At 47.5% G+C, this 22,563-nt stretch overlaps 2 protein-coding genes across 5 annotated transcripts in view; both read left to right on the top strand.

The window, feature by feature from the left end:
• Positions 1-120: 120 nt before the first annotated feature.
• On the top strand, positions 121-15,172 carry DHX40 (DEAH-box helicase 40). 3 transcript variants are annotated; one of them, XM_080563017.1, is made up of 17 exons: positions 121-344; positions 662-807; positions 1,279-1,398; positions 2,885-3,115; positions 3,314-3,380; positions 3,951-4,082; positions 5,518-5,617; positions 6,072-6,158; positions 6,668-6,850; positions 7,395-7,475; positions 8,159-8,316; positions 10,137-10,251; positions 10,542-10,650; positions 10,968-11,062; positions 11,599-11,668; positions 12,291-12,519; positions 14,202-15,172. In XM_080563017.1, the coding sequence occupies exons 1-17, from the start codon at positions 206-208 to the stop codon at positions 14,336-14,338; spliced, it is 2,199 nt and encodes a 732-aa protein (XP_080419143.1). In that variant the 5' UTR covers positions 121-205; the 3' UTR covers positions 14,339-15,172. The 3 variants fall into 3 exon arrangements, with proteins under 3 accessions (XP_080419143.1, XP_080419142.1, XP_080419144.1); XM_080563016.1 differs by having other exon boundaries at positions 14,199-15,172; XM_080563018.1 differs by having other exon boundaries at positions 162-344; positions 662-780; positions 14,199-15,172.
• Positions 15,173-16,062: 890 nt separating this feature from the next.
• CLTC (clathrin heavy chain) overlaps positions 16,063-22,563 on the top strand; it is a 31,874-nt gene continuing 25,373 nt past the window's right edge. For both annotated transcript variants that reach the window (XM_080562999.1, XM_080562998.1), the window contains exon 1: positions 16,063-16,479. In XM_080562999.1, the coding sequence (XP_080419125.1) occupies positions 16,438-16,479 (42 nt within the window). In that variant the 5' untranslated portion in view covers positions 16,063-16,437. The remainder of the gene's footprint in view (positions 16,480-22,563) is intronic.

The following is a 22,563-nucleotide window of genomic DNA, read 5'->3' as shown; positions in this document are numbered from 1 at the left end:
GGGCATGGGGGGCGGGGCCTGCACGGAGGGGGCGGGGCTTTACGGTGGGCGTGGTTTAGGGGGTAGGCGGGGCGGCGACCCGCGCTGCGTCACCTTTGTGCGCGCGGCGGCGCCGCTTCCGCGCGGGGGTGACGTCAGCCGTGGGGGGGGCGGGGCTTGCGTGAGGGGAGGTGGGGAGGGGGCGGGCGGGGGTCCCCCCGCCGCCATGGAGGGCGGCCGCCTGCCCATCCGCCGCTACCGGCGGGCGCTGGTGGAGGCGGTGAGCCGGCAGCCCTTCCTCATCGTCACCGGCGAGACGGGCAGCGGCAAGAGCACGCAGCTGCCCCGGTACCTCTTCGAGGCAGGTAACGGCCGGGGGAGACCCCCCCCCCCCCCCCCCCGGAGCCCCTCCGGAGCGTGTGGTGCGGCGGGGTCGGGGTCGCCCCCTCAGCGCCCCTTTAGCCCACCTTCAGCCCCCCTTCAGCCCCTCAGCTCCCCCCTTCAGCCCCTCAGCTCCCCCCTTCAGCCCCTCAGCTCCCCCCTTCAGCCCCTCAGCTCCCCCCTTCAGCCCCTCAGCCCCCCCCTTCAGCCCCTCAGCCCCCCCCTTCAGCCCCTCAGCCCCCCCCTTCAGCCCCTCAGCCCCTCCCTCAGTCCCCTCAGCCCCTCGTTTCTCTCCCCGCAGGCCTGGCCGAGCACGGGGCCATCGGTGTCACCCAGCCCCGGCGCGTCGCCACCGTGTCTGTGGCGCAGCGGGTGGCCGAGGAGCTGGGCTGCGTGCTGGGCACCGTTGTGGGCTACCAGGTGCGCTTCGACGACTGCTCCTCACAGGTAGGGCTGCGGGCAGGGAGTGGGGAGTGCTCGGGGGCTGCGGGGCGGAGAGCCTCAGAAGAGGTTTTGGTCTCACACGAGCCAGGGAAGCTGTCCCAGTGGGGTGGAGCTGCGGTTGGGTTGTCACAGAATTCAATTCTTATCGTAGAATTATAGAACGGCTTGGGTTGGATGAGATCTCAAGGATCACCCAGTTCCAACCCCCTGCCACAGGCAGGGATGCCACCCACGAGATCAGGTTGCCCAAGGCCCCATCCAGCCTGGCCTTAAACACCTCCAGGGATGGGGTATCCACAGCCTCTCTGGGCAACCTGTTACCTTGCCCCACCACCAGGAACGTTGCCAAACACTTGTGATGCTGTGCATAAAGTTGTGTGATACAACCCCTGTGTGTGTGTCTGTACTTTGTATCTGACCTATATCGATGTAAATAACCGGGACAGAAGCTGAAGGTCTAATTGAACCTTTCAGGATACTGCCATCAAGTACATGACGGATGGCTGCTTGTTGAGGCATATATTGGCCGACCCCCTTCTCAGCAAGTACAGCGTCATCATTCTGGATGAAGCTCACGAGCGGAGCCTTAGCACTGTGAGTGTCACCGTCTTGAGCGCAAGTGTCGCTTGGTGTTGGTAAACGGGAAGTTGGAACTCATTGGTAAAAATAATATAAATGTGGTACTCTTTCCTTCAAGTCTATTTTCACTTGAAGATTCTGTAAGAGGTTTGCGTATTGAAATTACATCTGTGCTTAATGACAGAAGAGTTTTACCAAAGCAAAGAACAGGCTAAGTGACTACCTAAAATCTTTCACAGTGAGTCAGTTCCTGCAGTAAGACAAGATCTCAGGAGTCCTGACACTGTGTCTGGACGGACCTCTAGAAATGTTGTCTCTCTTATTGCTCAGAAAGGTAATCAGCATGGTTTTCAAGGTTTTTGGCTGACTTTCTACAGATGTGTTTTATCCTTTTGCTGTCCTAAGGCCGTAGGATCACTGCTTGATCTATTGCATGCTGTGTATCCCGAAAATAAGGTGCTGCCTGTAATCAAGTTGAAATTGTTGTAGCTGTTGTTGTGTTTGACAGCACTTAAATGTTGGCTGGCACTGGACGGTGGTGTCCCCCCTGTTCGTCCCCTCCAAAAAAAAATGCAACGACCAAACAAAAAAACCCACCCACAAACATAAACCAGCCTGAAACATCTCTCTTGCCGTAAGGCCTAACGTTTCGTAGGGTGTGTATATGACTGTGCAAAGAGATTATGGTTTGGGGGTCATGGAGGTATCCGGACTGACCTAAGTACTGAAAGCTGTCAAATGTCAGTCTGACCCTTCTGTGGTGAGCAGAGGGAGACTCGAGTGACTCAGTCCTCAGGAGACTGTTTTGTGTCACTGACATTGGGTGGGGGAGAGAGAGCGTGGGGAAGCTGAAGAACTGGCAATAGCAGGGAGTCTGTGTCCAGACAGTCCTAAGTAGTGAGCCAAGGGAACAGGGAAAACAACCTGCTAGTCAGCCTGGGGAAAAGACACACTGCTTTCTGCATCCCACTTCTGTCCTCAAGCGTCTGAGGGTATTGCAAGTAATTGAGCTAGAGTGACGTAAGAAGTTACTGCTCCATCACCCATAACTAACTAAAAGGAGCAGTTTTTTAATCCACTGCAATGCAGAGTAAAATAAATTTTCTGAAGTGATAACAATAACCAGTATGACAAAGGAGGGTGTCCACTCAGTCAGGTAACGTATACTGGATGAAGATAACTTTTTTTAATTGATCTGAGGTAATTGACCTTTCTTGCAGTTGACTTGACCATGAGTGTATAAAAATGAAAAGCAAAGAGTTCCGTTTATAAGCTGTGAGAAAAGCTGATGAAACATTAATTAAATTCTAGAAATTAATTTATGCTCTTATGAGATGAGCAAGCTAAGTGTATGTGTTCTTCTGAGTGCGTAGGCTCTGAAGATGTAATTTTTTGTCTTCTCTATATCCATGACATAAACTCAGTCCCTTCTTAGTTCATCAGCACTTCTAGGAAGACTGGGGAACTAACATAAATTGTTTGTTTTTTTTTTTTCTGCTAGGATATTTTATTTGGTTTGCTGAAGAAACTATTTCTACAGAAGAAACCATCGGGCAGGAAGACAGACATGAAAGTGGTGGTGATGTCCGCCACCCTGGAGGTAGACAAGCTCTCAGAGTTCTTTGGACACTGCTCAGTGCTGCACATTCCAGGAAGAAGTTACCCAGTAAAGGAGATATTCTGCAACCTGCTCAGCCCACGGGACACGGGAAGCTCTGCATATGTTACAGAGGTCTGACCTGTTTTACTTTGTGTTACATTCTCTGTTCTTAGTATGACTGTCATCTGTTAAAGACCACAAGACTCAGCTGCTGGATTGCTGTGTTCTTAGCATCTCAGCATGGTGTGGGAAATAATTAGTACCATGAGGTCTTTGAAAGAGTGAGGTTCTGTTTCCAGCTGATATTGGTTTGTTCGTTGCTTGTTTCAGGCTGTGAAAGTGACATTGGATATCCACTTAAATGAACCAGAAGGCGACATCTTGGTTTTCCTGACAGGTGAGAATCTTTATTTCAACAACTAGTGGTCATTCCAGGCAAAGTATTTAATTGTCAGCAAAACCAGTACAGCCTCCCAATGGCTTTACAGTTTGTTCCAGAGTGGTAAGTAGAGAAAGGAAAGTTGCAGACTGACAGTCTTGTGAAGTGGTAGTTTTCCGAGCATGTTAAGGTATATCCAGGCCTATGAGATCAGCTATGAAAAATATGTACAAGACTTGTACATGTTTTTTTCTTTCTGCGTCAGATTAGCTCAATATTTGTATTGCTCTGTTTGGTTCTTAATTTGGGAAAGAAGAATTTCATTAACTCCAAAAGCCTACATCAGAGTATGGGCCAGGCACCAAAAGTGACATATGAAGCTCTTGCACAGTCATCTTTTAGGGAAAAGCCTTGGTGAGAGGCACTGTGGGAAGACGGGATTGTCACTACCGAGGCTGACTCTCACAAATACCACTTCCTTCTCGCAGTGGGATGGGTGACCGCAACGTTGGCAGAAGCCTTGTGCACAGATGTTGCAAACGAAGAAGGCAGAGTTGTGGCTAAGCAGGTCACTTGTATGTTTTTCAGGTCAAAATGAGATAGAAAAAGCTTGCGACCTCCTTTTCAAGAAAGCAGAGTCTATCGATTACCGGTATGAAGTACACGATCGATCCATCGAAGGCCTGCTTATCTTGCCATTATATGGGTCGATGTCAACAGGTAAGAGCAAATAATATGGAACTTAATTCATGTAAACGTTAACTGCAAGACTTGTTATAAACAGCTTCCTACACGGGTATTTTTATTGTGACTGGGGAAATGAGATTCATTAACCTATTTGTTACAACGTTGTAGCACTATTGTGTGTGTAGGTTTTTTGTTTGTTTTTGTGGTGTTCATAAACTAATGGCGCTTCAGCTTTCTCTGCACTGGCACAGAAGCCACCAGCTAAAATTCATATCCGCTGGAAATAGTGGAAATAGCAGGAATTGCTTCACATAGTATCGATGCCTCCAGCTTAGGAAGGGGATATTGCAACACTGAAAGTTCAGTTATTGTATTTAGGGCCCTCACATTTTACTTTCGTTTTATTTTATACGGAAAAGATACTGCCAGTATATTTTCAAAGATGAGAGTAGACCTGTAAAAGAAGATTGAAAGAATACAGTGTTACGCAATATAGAAAGTATAGGTTATCAGAGTGAGTCACTCTGTTTTATTTGGCAGCAATATCACATTTAATTTTGAAGAGTTAAAAAAAACAAAGGCACTTTGACCTCTGTTGAACACAGGCGCTGTATTTTCAGATGATCTCAAGTGTGATGTTTAAATGTGTGGGTGTGGTATGTAGAATGCCAGGAGGCTGAATAAGCGTTCAGAAGAGCAGGACAGCAATAATTTCCATCTGGAAGTGCTGCTGAGAGAAATGATCTGGGAAAGACCTGCAGAAAGTTTTCATCCTCTTGAAAGAGCGAAATGAGAAGTTGCATAAAAGAAAGCTGTAGCTTCTTCCTTTCTCCATCCTTGCTAGGTGTTAGATTCTGACAGATTTTTTTTTTTAATTCCTTTTTTGGTGGTTTCTCAGAGGCCATTGTATTTCAGCCTTTTAAATACACGAGAGAGAATTTTAAGGAGATTTTGGTACTTTGAAGTTTCATGTCTTAAAAAATAAAATTTCAGGAGAGGGCTGAATTTCTACCTTCTTCTGTTGTTTTTTGGAAATGCAAGTGAATTAAAGGAAATTGCATTTGTTACTTTTTTACATGTTAGAAGAATACTTGCTGGAAGCATGAGGGGTTTATCTGAATCTTTTCACGTTCACCTTCACTTGCTCTGATATGTTAAAACCCTTCAAATCCTTCTTGAAGATTCCATCAAGACCAGGTGGCATTTCTTTTTTCCTAGCTCTATGTTAGGAAATATCCAGGAGAGTTGGTCAGTCTTGATCTCAAAATCTTGAATATGCAAACAATAAAGAGTATATTCTCTATTTCCTGCCATATGCTAAAATAAGATCTAATCTGTATTTTGAAATGTTTTGTGATTCCTTTTCTAATTTCATTCAAATAATTTTCATTAAACATTTGAGTACATTTGTCTAGTGTTAGATGATTTGATATCAGAGCAATGTTTTACTGACTGCCTGTCATTTCAGATCAACAGAAAAGAATATTTTTGCCAGCTCCCACAGGCATTAGAAAATGTGTGGTATCCACAAACATTGCTGCAACATCTCTGACAATTGAAGGAGTCAGGTATTGTTTCCTATCCTTTATAAAAGCTGGAACAGAGAGAATAATTCAGAAAGTTGTACGAGATCTGGAAAAGCTCATCTGACTTCCTTCTGGTTTCTTACCTGTCCGGTACATTACTTGTTGCCTTCTTTTTGTCTGTGTAGTGGATAAAAGAAGTACCTTAGCTGCTATTGTGTAGTCTTACAAATGACTAATGTTGTTGGAACCTAATTTGAAATCAGATCAGCTCCAGTAAATCAGCATAATCTTGCTGGGTGTGGGGAGGTGTTACCTGTAACATCCTGCAGACCAAATTGTTGCAGGGCTGCAGCTGGCCAGCAAAGTGCAAGTACCTCTGCAGCAAATGTAGGGCAATTGTGTTCTTGCTCTGACCTTACGCATACGTGGCATTTGCCTATCTGTCTGTTGAGGCCTCTGTTACTGTCTTCTCTGACAGAGTATGAATCTTTTTCAGGTACGTAGTAGACAGTGGATTTGTGAAGCAGTTGAATCATAACCCGCGAGTTGGCTTGGACATACTGGAGGTGGTTCCTATTTCAAAGTGAGTTTGAAAAAGGTGATTTGCTTGGTGTTTCTGGGAAGTGCTCTGACAAAATTGTGTTTCAGGTGCTCTTACAAAAGAGGAAAAAAGAAAAAGAGGGAGCGCAAGAGGGAAGTGGGGTCTTTTGAGGCTTCGTAGTTCAAAGGCATTTTGTTTGCTGCACAGAAAGTTGTTCAGAACATCTTATTTCTTATAAGAAATTACAGGCATTAAGGAGAAGTTGACAACTTATTGTCTGTAGTCTGGACAGTGGCTCACATGTTTGCTCAATACAACAGTCTGATTCAGAGAAGATTAAATAAAATTCTTCCTTTGAATAGAAATGCTTCTTCATTTTGCCGTTTCTTGTATAGCTAGATTTCTCAGTTGCTGCCCAATATATTAAATCTTTCATCTACAAGCATAGAAATTGATATTTCTCGTTTTTACAGTGTGGTGCTTTGGTTAAAAACAGAACGGATCAAGGTTATGTAATTTTTTTTTTTCCCCCTGCCTTTGTGCGTTGGCAGGAGTGAAGCAATGCAGCGAGCTGGCCGAGCTGGCAGGACATCATCTGGAAAAAGCTACCGGCTATACAGCAAAGAGTTCTGGGAGCAGTGTATGCCTGACCACACGGTCCCAGAGATCAAGAGAACCAGTCTGACATCTGTGATCCTGACCTTGAAGTGCCTTTCTGTGCATGATGTCATAAGGTAACGTCCGTGGAGCAGGGGGGATTATCACTTTCTTCCTGAGGTCTCAGAGGCAAAGCAGAACAGGCACCAAGAGCCTATTGGCAGGAGGCAGGATTAGGTCTCTGGCCAACGGTGACGGGACGGTACAGTCAGCTTGTCAGCTTTTCTGCTGTTCTTCTCAGAATCTTTAATGCCAGATTGGATCTTGAGCGCAAGTTCATTGTGAGGTTCTGCCAAAACTACCTCCTTATCTCTGAAATGAGCAGTGCTCCTTTGATATACTGGTATTGCAAAAGCTAGCTCTCTGGGGAATTGTTTAAATTTAGGATGAATCATGCAGAAAATATAGCTAATCTTTTCATGGTCGGTGCTGGGTCTGCAGTTGTAATTCTACATCATGAAGCTGCGTATTTAGTAATATGTCCATATACTGAAGATGTTTGTGCACTCTTTGGTCAGTAACTTGTACTGGAAGGTTACAAAAGTATTTTACTAAATATGAAAATTAACAAAGCTAAACTGAGTCTGAACAGTGAAATTTTTACTTCATTTTTTACTATAGATTTCCTTATTTGGACCGTCCTGAAGAGAGGCATATTTTAGAAGCTCTCAAGCAACTTTACCAGTGTGATGCTATTGACAGGTAAAAAAATAAAGGGGTGTAGTCACTGCAAGAATTTAAATTTAATGGTTCAATTGTTGTTAATGAGTTGTTCACTTGGGCTAAAGGACTTTCCCCAGCAATAAATTGTTTCCTCATTTGACCAGGAAGTTAACTGCTAAGTTTTAATATACTCATTGTAAAATTAGAATTAGAGCATAGCTTAGGACTTGAGAGAGAGATTAATTTCTTCATGTTGTCCTAGAGTTCCTGAATAACAACATACAAATTCAACCCTCTGTGCAGTAGTTCCTGATAGCAGATCCTAGATTAATGCGACGAAGGTGCTTATGCACTGCCTGTGAGACCCACTGGAGAACTCAAGACAGGAAGGGAGATCTTATCCAAAGCTTCCAGGAATTCTTCTTGGGGAACAAAAAAAATCTTAAGCATGCGATACACTTAAATAGCCTTGCCTGCCATGAAGTAGGCACAGGCAAACCGGAGAAAGGTGAAAGGCTCTTCTGCTAGTGACACTTGCTTTATGTCTCCAGCACCTGTCTGGGCGCACGCAGACTGCGGTATTAGAGCAGTCAGAGGAAGCATTTATTTCCTGCTCTTTATCCATATATGGTGGATAACACTGCGTGTGCTTGTTCCCATTTACATTTAAACATAGTGTTGTTGAATCTGTTGTTTTTTCTTTGTTTTTTCCTTGCGATAAGGAGAGGCCACGTGACAAGACTGGGTGAATTCCTGGTGCAGTTTCCCCTCCCTCCTAACCTGACCTGTGCTGTCATAAAAGCCGCTTCTCTTGACTGTGAAGATATGCTGCTTCCCATAGCAGCCATGTTGTCTGTGGAAAATGTTTTCATTCGTCCAGGTAGGAAGCCCCTTATCTCGAAGCAGCCTTGGGAAGGTGGGGAATTCAGCTTGGACAGGGACATCTCAGACAATGGCTGGGCAGCACACACTGCTTCACCTTAAACTAATGCTTTAAATAACACCTATATTGCAGCGTGAGGATTATTCCTCACACGCAGTGCCTCGTCTCCCAGAGAAAGACCTGTAGGAAAGGATGTTAAGATTAGGGCAAATATACGTGTGCCTGTATGCTTTTACAGCTTTCTGTGGTCTTGGAGTCAGGACATTTTGCACAGTAGGAATTGGACAACAGCTATTCCAAAAGCTTCAAGATAGCGTTGAATTGGGTTGTGTTTGTCTCAGGGCTGTGAGCTGTAAAGTAACATCTGGGTAAGCTAATGGAGTGCTGAGAGGTCATAGGAGGAAAGCTGTGCTTTGGGGTGAGGGGGGAGGGAACACACCACAGCAGATGTTTTGTTGGTGGTGTCTGCTGTTGGTCTAATTATAAGCCAGAGTAGCAGATTAATTAAATTTTAAGGAATGGGGTCACCTCTGGATGGGTTTCTTCAGTAACACTGAATAGGTAAAGCTTTTGAGTTAATGTGAGAAGTTCAACTTGTCACTGCCTCCGTTTCCAGTGTTTTTTTCTGGCTTAATGGAAAATGTGATTTTGCTGGCATTCCAAGCTAGCACCTCTTGATAGTGTTAAACCCAGTCTCCCATGTCCTCCTTCCCATCTCCTTTTCCCTTCAGCCTGATTCCCCAGCGCGCCTGCCCACCCCCAGCTGAGAAAAGGCTGTATGTAGCACGATCTTTGTGGGAGACCTTTGTCCATTCAAGTCACTCATTGGCTTTTGTCCAGTTATCTCTGTAGTCTATTAACTGTGCCTGTTAGTGCAACAGCTAAAGGCACCGCTGATAGTACTGATAGCCTGGATTCTGCTCTGGGGTCTTTCCCACTGCCACAAACATGCTTTTGTTTCCCCATCCTCCATCTGGCAATGTGCACTTGTTATCTGTCCAGCTAGCTAGAGCACACGTTCGTTACTCTCCAGCACACTTTAGGACACAAACACAGAGACTTGCCATTTTGAAGACACTTGTTCGTGTGTGATATATATGTGAACGGGCCCACTTCCTTCATCAGTGTTACTTGTAGTACCCACAAACTTCTGATATCTGCAGTGCAGCAGCAATGCGATACATTGGCCTCTGCAGCGTTATCCCTCTCTACCAAGGGAATACTCAGAACCTGAAATAACACCTTGGAAATGTTGTTGCTTTTATCAGTACATTCCTAGCATTTAATGAAGGCAAATTCCCCCTGAATTAATGGATGACATTTTTTTTCTAGACTTTTTTTTTTTTAAGACCTCCATCACTATTGTACTTGGGTAGTAGGACAAAAGCTGAGTTAAACAGATCAGGTGCTATGATGGGGTGGTTCCAGCAGTCTTGCTTTTTTCCCTCAGGCAAAACTTTCACTTGATCCCTGTGAGCTGTTTAGGGTTGCTGTTCCTTTATCGTTCCACGCTGGCATCTGAATTGGTTGTGAGAGCAATACGTAGTAACTTTTCTTAGAGACTAGAAGTCTCCATCCCTATGGCTGACTGATGGTTTTAATTACAGATTTAATAGCATCTACTTATTCTTGCTCACCAGTAGAGGAAAGGGGGGAAGAACTGTAAATGCAGCTGTGGAGGAGAGACAAATCTAAAAATAACATGAATAGAGATACAAGACTGTCAAACACACTTTGGAGATGCGCTAATAAAAGATAAAGTAAGAGTGATAAATAAAAATGACTTTGTTAAAGTGAGGTATAACTTATTTCCTCAGGTGATCCTCAGAAGCAAAAGGAGGCAGAACTTCAACACCAGGAACTTTCCTCGCAAGTGGGAGGTTGCAATGACTTTGCAACCCTCTTAAATATTTTTGAACAGTGCAAAACAAGGTATAAACTGGCTTCTTTACAGCAAGTGGTTTTGCGTTGCTCATTAACTCCCACCTGCAGATGGTTTTTTGAATATATTCCATATATGTACGTGTTTGTACTTACTCCTAACTGCAGATTGATTCCTTATTGTGATCTGTAATTTCTATCAAGACAACTATTATTTAAACTAACACAGTATCTGGCTGTGTAGGTTGCCTTCTTTGTACGACTATAACAAAAAATAGAGGCAACTTTCTGCCTTCAGTTTACAAAGGGCTTCTTTATAATGCAAGTATTTCTGTTCTCAGCAAGTCTCCTTCAGCGTGGTGCCAGAAATACTGGATCCATTGGAGAGCTGTAAAATCTGCTTTTAGTGTGGAAAAACAACTTCGGGAAATAGTCAGTAAACTGAAACAGGTGAAAAATACTTTTTGTATATCATCAAATTATGCTAGTTTGTGTCTGAGATGTGTACTGGAGTACTGACCCTTTGCCAGATGGTTACGGCCTTTCTCCAGTAGAAACTAATACACTTAAATATTTATTAGACCATCCTTCCTGTAGCTTTTGTAACTAACAGGTATGGTGGTGGTAAGAAGCAGGAAGGAGGGTTTTAATTCTTTTCCTCATGGCTTCTGCAGGGTGAGAAATCTAGAGTTTAAAATCCATGGGATGGAGGGGGTATGTAAAGTTTTTTTCTTTAGCAAATACCCTGGTTCTTTTTTTTAATGTAGCTGCCTGACTTCCCTAAAGAGACATTTGAAGGCTCTAGAACTGAAATACTAAGGAGATGTCTATGTGCAGGATACTTTATTAATGTAGCTAGGAGGTAAGTAATAAAGTTTCAAAAATTGAATGGAAAATATATTATGCATATTTTAAAGGATGTTGTTGTATGTTGAAACAGAATAGCAATATTGTGCTGTTAAAAAAGTAGCAGTTACAGCTACAGGTGGTGGTTCTGCACAGGGCTAGAAGTCTGCCTTCTGACTCTGATTCCGTTCCTGAGCACGTTGCTTACATCCTTGGAACAGTACTTTTTCTGTCTATTAAATGAACTTGCAAGCTGATGAGTACTGCCAGGTACTAAGCTAAAGCACTTTGAAGATGTCGAATTATCATGGCTGTTGAAGACTACAGTCCCAAACCCTGTTTATCATCGTGTTATGTCTGCAGTACTCCTGTGGTAAATTAGACAGATGTATTTTATTCGTCACCTGTTTTTTGCTCTTAATTCTGGATAGATCTTCCGTTCCTTATATATCTGAATCTTTTCTGCTATGCTGCTGAATTGGTTAGTTTGTGTTGCCGTTTAATCACAGCAAAGCATGTTTCAGTATAGATTTTTTTTCACAAAACTTTTAGATCTGCAGCCAGGACCTTCTGCACGATGGACGGACACGGCAGCATAGTCTATATCCATCCTTCATCTACAGTAAGTTGCCAATTTCTATTAATAAAGTAGCAAAGGACCTGTAAAAGGAATAAGAGACAAATCTTTGCAAACTCTTCCTTTTCAGTTTGATTTGTGCTAATTTATGGCCAGGAGAAAAAATGATGCAGTGTCACCTAGAGTATAGAGCGTAGTATTCATATTGAGGGTGGGAAAGAGCCTTACATCTTCAAAACTGGTAAATGTTTGGCTTATGAAATGAGTGCTATATAGACTGAGCTTTCTCTCTGGCTGTTCTTGGATTTTAAGCAAGTCATTTTCTTTACTCAGACTGTGGCAGGGCACTGGAACAGGTTGCCCAGTGAAGTCGTGGATGCCCCATCCCTAGAATTGTTTAATGCCAGGTTGGATGGGGCCCTGGGCAACCTGATCTAGTGGGTGGCACCCCGGCTGAAGGCAGGAGGGTTGGAACCAGGTGATCTTTAAGTTCTCTTCCAACCCAAGTCTTTCTACGGTTCTGTGACTTTTATGAAGTCATACTGCAATTTCTCTGCCTGAAAACTTAGGGTAATGTCAGCTTTACCTCACTCTTGCATCTGAAGCTGTGGAGGGTGCTCTAGAAATTATTTTTTATCAGTTCTGAACTAATCTTTGTATTTTTAAGCTTTATAACCAGGAGACTCGACTTGAGTGGATCATCTTCCATGATGTCACAGTGACATCCAAAATCTATGTCCGGACAGTGTGTCCTGTTCGCTATGAGTGGGTCAAAGACTTGTTGCCTAGATTGCATCAAATTGATGCATATGAACTGAGCAGTGTGGCACGGGAAGAAGTAACAGAAGAGGAAATAACCAAGTGGAAACACAAGGAGGACCTTAAAAGGCAGTGTGGTAAGCATAATACTTCTATTTCTGTCGCGTGTGGTTTTCTTTGATATGTTGAGCCTGTGTGTGTATTGTATCATGGAACGCATTCTGGACGAGTAGGTATTAATCTGGATGTGCTTGGCGTGTTTGATACGTGTTGTTCTAGCTGTTTTCTTGTCTTACTACAGCTCTATAATCCTCCTTTTTGTGCCTTGGCACTGCATGCAGTGGTGTTTCCCTATTGGTTCTTGCAGTGCTCTCTCTTTCTTCTGGTTTATTACACCTGACAGAAACAGAACTTAACCAAGAGTGGAATTGAAGCATTTTGAGTCTGTTCTTTAAGTTTGCAAAGGGTATCTAGCCATAGAAATTATGAGTTGATAATAGTGACCTGAGAAAGAGAGAGTGCCTAAGGGCTATTAAAAAAAAAATAAATCACACTTCAGTGAATGTCTTTCTGACAATTAATTTAATGCCATAGGTCTAAATAAATTGTCTTTTAATTAAAACTGGGGTATGCTAACTGCTCTAGCTGTTTGACATTCTTTGGATTCTTCTGTCAGCAGGTTTTGTAAGGCAGCCAAGTATTCAAAGGGCCCCTTTACTCCTGAAGTCACCCTTCCAAAATTTTAATGTAATATCCAGCCTGGCACTGGTAATGTAGTTCCTCTTCAATTTCCTTAACGATGGAAAAACTGTAGACTCTTGTTCTCAGAATAGCATCTGTTTCTCTCCTTTGTAATTGTATGAAACAGCCATTTTAAATCATAAAAATACAAATTGGATTTGATTATAAATTTGCTGGAAAGGATATTTGAATTACTGGAAAACAGAAGGGACCCTCATCTGTTTGTCTGAAGTCTGGGGATCTGAGGATTTTTCTTTGTCCCCCTCAACTTTTTGACTTTACCAGGCAATTGTAAGTGAGTTTGAGGTTGTCCTTGCAAATGTTGTGTTTCTTCTCATAAAATAGATATCTGAATAGCTGACAAAAGCTTAGTTTAGTGCTCAGTGGAGGGAAAGGTTGCAGCATGAACTGAACTCCTAACTTGACTCTGAGACAGAGTAATACTAGCTGCTACATTCACACGCTATGTAGATTCTGAGTCTTCTAGTTATTTTATTCTTTATTTTGGTAAAATGGTCTAAGTATTTCTTGCTTTTCTTTCCTTCTGGGAGAAACAATTCCAAGGTCTCAGCTCAGAGGGTGCAAGAGAAAACATACATTTCTAAGGGTGTCTGAGCGGGTGTATTGACTTTTCCCACTGCTTTATCTGTGTGTTATTCTCCCTCTTCCTCCTATCTCCAGAAATTTCTGAAGATATTCTAAACTTTTTTTCTGTTCCCACTGCTGTCGTCTTCCTGCCTAAACCTGAGTATGAGACGTGAAATTTAATGAAAAATGGGTGCATAGAACATAAGATGCATAGCATCTGTTGCAATAAAAAGCAAGATATAGGTTTGGGGGTGGGATGAGCCCAACTGCAAATATTGACATGGGATTTAAAGTATGATGTATTTACTTTTTCTCCTCTGTGGTACAGCCTGTCCTCTCTGAAACTCATTTAAATGACTGACTGGTAGTTGAAAAACATTTGGAATTCTGTCTGGACATTTTACAGATGGGGGAAATTGTAGTGCTGTTGGCTTTTTTTTTTTTTGACACAGAAGAGTATATGTGTCTCTTTCCTTTCCCCCTCCAGAAGGAGTCAAAGACAACCCTGCAAAGAAGCTGGAGAAAAGGAATGATGATAAATCAATACAGGATGCCCGAGCTCGCTATCTTGAGAGAAAGCAGCAAAGAGTACAGGGTTTAAGTGGCCCGTTGAACGAAATGGGCTAATGCTCATGGCTGGTCTGCTCCCAGGAATAGGAAAGGCAGCGTGGTACAGTTGTTCTGGGTATGTTTGCGTAATGCAGGATGACTGACTAGAATGAGGGAGAACTTCTGCTTTGTGGTACGTTTGGCTGCCGAGGCATACGGACGTGATCCTCACTGCTGCATTCCGCGAGGAAAAGTTACCAAAATGAATTTTGTTGCCACGTGTCACAGGCAATAATTTCATGGCTTCAGCTGTGGGTGAAGACATGATACCTACCGTGGTGCCAATTCTGTGGCATTCAGTTGACTTAGAAAGGGCTCAGTGCCTTCATTAATAAAATTTTCTTACAGCTTTTTTTTTAAAGGAGCAGAACTGTCCCTTTTTATTCATTTTACTTTGTATGGCTATAGCTATACAATCTTAATGCTTATCTGATGTTCAGGAAAATGTGTAAAGAGCGCTCTTTTAATGATGGAGCCATCTTGATCTAAAGTCAAAAGGACGTTTGCCACGTCCGTTCTCTGTTACAGACGTTGTTCCTACTGTGTATTGTGCTGTACCGTGTACGGTGATGGCTCTGAGTAAAGATGGTTTTGTATGCAAAGTATTTTGTAAATGTTTCCACGTTTTTGCCAGCAATGCCTAATTTTTGTCAGGGATGACTTAGCACTGTGTGGTGTTCTCCATTTGGCAGAAAACAGCCAGGTGCCATCCTGCAGTCTGTCAGCAGGCCTGCTGCCTAGGGGGATGCTTTTCTGAGTTTGGTGGCTGTTATTTTTAAACTGTATGGATTTTGGTCTGAAGAAGTCTGTTTGTAATGTGTATAAAGAATGTATAAAGAAATGCTACTTTGTTATATATTTGCGTTGAGGGGAAAAAAAGCTAAAGCCTTGTGATGCTTAGTCATCATAAAGTTTCAGGGGCAAGCTTGCCTCTCTTGCTCTCCTTTGTTTGCAGTAAGTCACCTTTTGTGTAAGACAATTTCCCAAAACCAGGCACCCCTCCTGTCATTTCTCAAGCCTCGGTTACGTGCAGCTGTGTCTCCTCCAGTTGCTTTTTCAGGTAATTAGCTGGCTGCTAGGGTGATGTTACAAGTAAGCGCTGGCCCCGAGTGTAAAATATGAAGTGTTTTATCTCTGTACAGGCTGTGGCCCCATCATAAGCTATCAAAGGCCTCAGGCTTCCCTCACGGGCAGTGTGGCAGCATGATTCCTCACAGAGAAAGCAGCAGCTCTCTGGGGCCTCATTTTTGTGCCAGTACCTATGAAATGTTCCTATTAAAATGGAAGAGGGGCAGGGGGCCTTGGGGGGCCCTGCTGCCTTTGGGGAAGCCAGGGGCTGTCCTTCGCTGAACCTGGAGCCTGAGTTCTGATTTAGAAAAGCCAAAAAAAAAAAAACCCAAAAAACAGAAAAAACCGGGAATTCCTGCTGCTTTCCCTCAGGGTGTATTTGTATCCTGTCACCTGCACCCCCCCCACCCTCATGCTGGGCACAGACCATCTCTTTTCCCACCCTAACGCTTTTTTTATTGTTTATTTGTGCTTATTTTTCACTTGGAGCCGCGGGGAGGGGGCGGCTGAGGCCTGAGGGGGCGGCGGGGCGCCCCGCCCGTCTCCACAGCAACCGCCCCCCCGCGGAGGGACACGGCGGCACCTCCCGGTGTCACCTTGCCCCCGGCACGTGACCCGCCGGGGCGGCGAGCGCGGACCGGAAGTGACGCAGCCGGCCCTCGGTCGCATGATGTGGCAAAAAAAAAAAAAAAATCCGCGAGGGGAGGGGGTGAGCGCTCAAATAGTCCCTTCCGGCGGCGGATCCTTCCGCCGCTCCCATTGGCCCCCGCGGAGGACGCGTGAAGCAGCCGGAGAGGTATCCTTCCGCCGGGCCGGCGCTGTTTAAGGCCGGTGCCGGGCAGGTGAGGGCCGGCCCCTTCCTGCCGCCGCGGGATCCTTCCGCCGGCGGGGGCAGCTTCCGCCCGGCCGCGGCTCGCCGCTCGCGCTGCCCCGCTGCGCTCCGCCATTGCCAGGCTCCCCCCGTCCCCCCCCCACCTCCACCTTCAGCTGAGGAGGCGCCGCCGCCAAAGCCCGGGCCGGCTTCGGAGCGCAGCCGCAGCCCCGCCGCCATGGCTCAGATCCTGCCCATCCGCTTCCAGGAGCACCTCCAGGTGGGCGAGGGGCCGCTCCCCGCGGGCGGGCGGGCGGGCGGAGGCCGCGGGGCCTGAGGCGGGGAGGGGAGGCCAGGCCCCGCCGCTCCCTCACGGGCCGGCCCCGAAGGGCACCTTCCGTGTGGGGAGGGCGGGCTCGCGGCCCGCCGGGCCCTGAGGAGGCCTCGGGGCGGGCATCCAGCCCCGGGGGGGGGTCGCGGCCCCTCCGGTGCGGCGGGAGGGGGGCACCGGGAGACCGCGGGGCCGCCCCCGTGTGTGGGCGAACACCTCCCCCCCACCCCGTCCTGCGGTCCCCGGGCGGGGGTTTTGTCGCCGTCGCCGCTCCTGGCGCCGCTTTCCGGAGAGGCGGAGCGCGGCGGCGGCGCTGCCGCAGGCTGGCCCCGCAGTACGGCTGGGGCAGTGCGGGGCCGGGCCGGTGCCTGCCGGGTTCCGGGGCTGGGTGCGGGCAGGGTGGCGGCGGGCCCGAGCCGGATGCCGGGAGATCCCAGCCGAGCGAGCCTCCGGGTTCGTCGAGGCGGCTTCGGGCAGGCGCTAGGGACAAATCCCGAATTTGAATACCCAATCCCGGTTTTGGTTGAATTTGAGAGGTCGCCTCGGCGCGCGGCCGGTGGCTGCGGGTGAAGCTGGAGCACAGGGAGGGGTCTGGAAGCGGTGGCACGGTTGTGCAATGCGTGCTTGGCGTCTGGCTGGTGCAGGGAGAAGCGCTGCGAGCCGGCCTTCTCCTCCTGGCTTCCTGCACCTCTGGTGGTGCTCGGCTTGTCCTCGCTGCTGGGGCGAAATGTTTGTGGATAACTCGCATAATAAAAGTTATATTGATGTGTCTAAATTGGGTCTTCTGATGTCCGGCCCGTAGCAAACCCCCTGTATCTCCAGTGCCCTGGGATGTCAGCTCACGTGTGTGGTTTGTGGCTGGCTGGGCAGGCACCAACGTAGTGATGGCTTACACGAGGGACAGTGACTTCTTTCCAACCTAATGGAAAGAGCTTAATTTCTAGGCACCTTGATAAAAGAACACTTGCAAAAATACTTGTTTTGTTGTGGGAAGTGCCACAGCCATAATGTTATTTTACACTCAAAAAAAGTATTATCCACTCGGAGCAGCAGAGCCTAGAGCAGGGTGTTGGGAAGGTTCTGCTATTCTCGGGCGAAACTGAGCTGGGATAGCCCAGCTCCTAATAAAGCATCGTGAAGCGCATCTACGATGCATTATTAAAGATACAAACCCTGCGTGTTCCAGGTCTCTAATGCCATGAGCACAATTACATAAGGAAACTCATCTGCTGCGCGCCAGAAGCGCTGATAGGTTTCGGGCCAGGTCATGGGACGTGCCTGCTCGGGCTGAGGGAGTCAGCTACTCCTGTCCCATCTCACAGAGAGCATTGGTTTAAGCAATTTCTTCCACAACTGCCTTTGTGAGCTGCTCTTCAGGAAGACTTGCTGTCCTGCCTTCCGAGCCTGCGTGCACGTGGCTCTTGCCCATAATGCTCCGGTTTGGTGCAACTACAGAGCTTCCTCTTTTCATTTCATTGAAAAAACTCGGAGGAACTTGCCTTTTTGGGGGGTGCCTTTTTCATGCTGAAACATCTGACTTGCTGTTGGAGTCGATTCTGAGAGCAGAAGCGTTGATATTGCAATGCTTTTGCTGTCCAGAACGGCTGTAGCGTGTTTCCATCTGTTTGCTGGAGTCCTGATGGACTCGAATAATGCAATTTCTTGAGCTGTGCCTGCCCTCCTTCATCTAGGAAAACTGCCACAGGGGCGTTGCGCAACGCTTGCAAGTTTGTAGCTGATGCTTGGTGGCATGGCGAGGTACCCAAGTGGGGCCTTATTCGTAAAAAGGCAGGTGGTGGATGTCAATGGGAAAGCTCTTGGAAGAGCATCGTGCTACATGCAGTGCTAATCGGCAGCAGTTTTCCGTGGATCCACTGCAGGTCAGAGAACGGTCAGGTAACTGTACAAAGCTGCTGATCTTCAGCCCCGAAGATCTAGGGTGGCCAAGTGAGCTGTGGCTTGGGGGCTTTCTCTAGGTTTAAGTGTAAAATCCAGGTGTGTAGTCGGGTTTCAGGCTGTTTGTCAGGCTCGAGTCCCATTACATGGCTTTGAAATCTCAGGAGCGGCAGATACGCAGGGCGTTATCTGTGTATTGTCTACTGTAGATGCCTGCCCTGCCACAAAACCGCAACAACATGCGGTGGAGAAACTTTTCCTTGAGAATTTCCAAGGAGAAACCTTGATTCCTCGCTATCAGAACCACCAGGCTCTCGCCATAAAGTTTTACAGTGGAGCTTTTTACTCGAAGTAGCCATGAGGAAACAGTCCAGTGGGCGTGTAGCGTGTTGAATGACTGCGAATCTGGTTGCTCGTATCCAGTTCTAGTGATTCTGTAAGTTGATGCCTCTGAACTGGAGGGGTGAAATTAAAAAAAAAAATAAATTAAAAATACAAACAACTGCTTATTTAGGAGCATGGAGGTTTTCTAAGAGCACAGGTTCCTGATGAGTGAGACAAGGTAGCAGGGGATGAGCTGTGCTTGCCACCTAGTTCAGCCACGCTATCCTGAAATACTTAAGAACTGGACTTGGACCAGGCGCGCTGGTGTGAGTGAAGGCATTAATAAATACTCTTCTGTAGCCACTAAATCTCTGCTGCAGCAGCACTGCTTCGAAGCGTTGAAGCCTCCTGTTGGTATTTCAAGAAGTCAGGGTGAAGGCAGCGCTGCCGTGCCCTACGCTGTTTTGGGGTGTTTCTCCCACCCAGCTTCGTGGGCGTGACTTCCTGAAGCCCGCGAGCTTGGGATGTTCTCGCAGAGGTGTAGGGCAAAGTCTGCGAGGAAGAATCCAGACAACCCAAAGAGTGTGTGGACTAATTGGATGGGAGTAATTAGCTAAGCGGTTCATGAGCACGTCCCTCGCAGCAGGTGCCGGTGATCGCAGGCAGCGGCGCCGTGCCTGGGTTTCGGCAGGTGGGGTCTCGGGCTGTGGCCTGTAACCAGCGTGGCCCCGCGGCGCCGGGAGCGGATGAGTACCTCAGCCTGCTGGGGTGAGGCCGAGAATAGGAAGGATGTAGAAAGGTTCTTCACTATTGCAGAGGTCTCTTATCTGCTGGAAGCATGACTTCCTAGCCTGCCTCACGCTGTGACTCTTACCTTGCACCGACACGCACCAAGCGCTTCAGAGCTTAACTCGCTGCGGGTTTCTGTGTTACAGGACCACAGGCAGCAGCTCTGAGGGGTCAGCCCGGGTATAAAACAAATGTGTGAGAAGTTAGCTGAGCATCACGGCTGGAACGCAACGAGCAGCACAAGTGCAGCCTGGTGCCCGCCCAGCTCTATCAGAGCCCAGGAAAACGCGGCCTTGCGCCAGCAGTAACGTGACTGGCTGCACAGCGAGGTGCTTTATTTAAACAAAACAAACCCCTCCGTGCTCCTCAGCGGCTGGGAACGTGTCTGTTGGCTGGCACTTCCCAGCTGCACGCAGATAAGGAGGCTCCGGGCAGAGGCTCAGCAGCTGCTCGTGGCTCCGAGAGCAGTGCTCACATCCTGTTGTGTGAGAGCCGAGGTGAAACGCAAGCTCAGCGGTTCTGTGCCCTTCCTTGTAGGCAAGGAGAAATTATTTGACAGCTAAGCAAAGTGTCAGAAAGAAAGCAAATGTTCCAGGAAAGGGGTCGACGCAGCGGCTCTTGTCAGCAGTTCTGCCGTTCAGGTCGGTGTCGGGCGTGTGTAGCACAGCAGCTTCCCCGGGTGAGTTACCAGGAACATCCGTGAGGAATGCGACAGTGGGAAACTCGTCGTAGCCACCACGCTTTCATTCAGCTCAGGGCTGCAGCTCTGCAGCAGCCTGTTCTGCGGTTCTGCTCTGGCGGAGCAGCTCCTGGGCCGAATGCTTTCTTCCCCGCGTGCGTCAGGACACCAGCACAACTCGACTCCAGCAAATGTTACCGTAAAATAACTTGAGCTGTGAATTGGTTGCCCAAGCACGGCTGGCAAGTTCTGCTTTTTCATTTCCATGAAAGCCAAGGGAGTGATTGTCATAGCGTAGAGTGTTGAGTGGTTCCTTCTTTTTCCCATCTTTTAGGGGGAAAAAAAACCCTGCTGTAGAACCCTGTGCCCTTCTAACTCCGGAGCCTGCACCACAGCTAGTACACGGAGTAGTAGTGAAGTCTTCATAGTAAAAGCCTCCAAAGAAACACGCCTGTCGTGTTTCCTAATAATAATCTCAGTCTCTGTTTGCTTAACTTCACCAATGCTTCTGCCTCAGCCACCTGAACTTTAGCCTGGTTGGGGAAGGGAGTGACTGATACTGCAGGGAAGGCCGGCCTCTGGAGAGCCGGCAGAAGTTACCACGAGCCTTACCATGAGGCAGGTGGCACTCCTGGCTGCTGAAGCTCTTGTGCAAGCCACTGCCGGGATTGTCACCATCAGGGTAACCTGCCTGGCTCGGGGCTTGGAGCAAACTTCATTCATGGGATCTGCTGAGGTTAAAAGATTAGATCTTAGCAGGAGGAACGTGGGTACTTAAAGACCTCGCTGAAGGTCACGGCTCCATCAGAAAGCTGCTCCAGGCTTGCTTCAGAACTCCGCAGCCAACTGACTCTTTTTTCAAAGAACTATCTAGCCTCAGAAAATGTTACGAAGTTTGTAAAGGACCACGTCTCCCACTGCTAACTGGGGCTGGCTACCTCAGGTGTGACACCTAGCAGATGGCACTTTGATCGCAATTAAGATAAATCCGTCCTGCAATATCCAAGCAACTTTGACCCAGTGGTTAAGTCAGGACCTCCCGAAGAGGTCCGCCATCTGCTAGGACGTGCTTGGGTTTGTTCTGTTCACAGCCTCCATTTGGGCATAGTGCTGTGAGCTACTGCCGGGCGGAGTCCTCGGCCGTCTGAGACTGCCCTCCTCTAACGAGGAAGCTGCGCTTGCCGACTGAAATAGCGCTTGTTAAGCTTGCAGCCGAGTAAAAGCAAATGCCCCGTCCTAGTAAGTCTCTCCCAGATGAAGCTGGTAGGACTTCAAACCTTCATCCTTCTCTGCCCGCAGGGATGTGACCAGCTGCAGTTAGCAGCGCTCAGCTGGTATACAGACACCACTCTCAGGCCTGGAGAACACCTGAAGAAAGGTGTGAAATGGAGGCCTGAGCTTAAATCTGAAACTTGCCAAGTGAATCCCTGCTGCTGGAGGAGCTGTGGTCAGGTTCTGGGGTGCTGGACCTCGCTCCCCTCGATCTGAGCGGCAGAGCTCTGCCCCGTCCAGGAGGCAGGGTTTGGTTTCTGGCACAAAGACAGCTCTCCCCTAGGAGAGCCAGCTAAAACACCCGTCCTTCACCTGCGGGTTTCCTGGCTTTGTTGTCAGGTGGGCGGGTGTGAGGGCAGCTCTCTTGGAATCGAGCCGCTCGCTGCGTTGAGCTGCAAGGAACGTAGGGGTCCTGTCCCAGGCAAACGGCTTCAGCTAGTCAGTCGTGGTGACTTGCTTCAATCTCTTCTTCCAGTCCCACCATCTGGCAAGATAATTGCAATGAAGTGGCGTCCTTTAGGACAAGGGACTTACACGCAGGGTGCCTGTGGAACCAAAGGCTGAACCAATTTCTACAAATACTCTACCTCAGCGAACCCAGGGGGCTAAAAGCGCCTTGCTTTCGAGCCTGTACTTGAAGCTGTGCTGAGTTCTGGCAGCCCAGATGCCCTGGGTGATGGAGGCCGTTGTTAGCAATGCCCCTGGTGAAGTTTGTGCTGCTAACCTGGCGCAGCAGGATGGTGCTGGCTCCTTGTGCGTGTGCTGCCTGCGAGCCGGGGCAAAGGGGAAGTGCAGTAAAACCCCCTCTATCAGGAGCCGCAAGTCCGCCGGGACAGAGCGGCCGAGGCGTGGTCACCTCCGAGCCTTCAGAGCACAGCCGATAAGAGCTCGGTGTGGTGCTGCAGATTAGCACAGTAACGCCGAAATGGCCCTGAAGAGCTAGCAGCCAGCCCCTCCGGGCGGCGCGAGGGGGCCCGGAGCTCAGAGGGCCTCCTAGAAGGACAGAGGCGTTAGAAGAAGGGCTGACTCCTCTAGTGGTAGAAAACCGAGCCCATGGTTTTTAAGGGATGCCT

This window comes from Anser brachyrhynchus, assembly GCF_964034855.1.
Source record: "Anser brachyrhynchus genome assembly, chromosome: 20".
In the NCBI taxonomy this organism is placed as follows: Eukaryota; Metazoa; Chordata; class Aves; order Anseriformes; family Anatidae; genus Anser; species Anser brachyrhynchus.
This window is presented reverse-complemented; position numbering and strand designations above follow the sequence as displayed.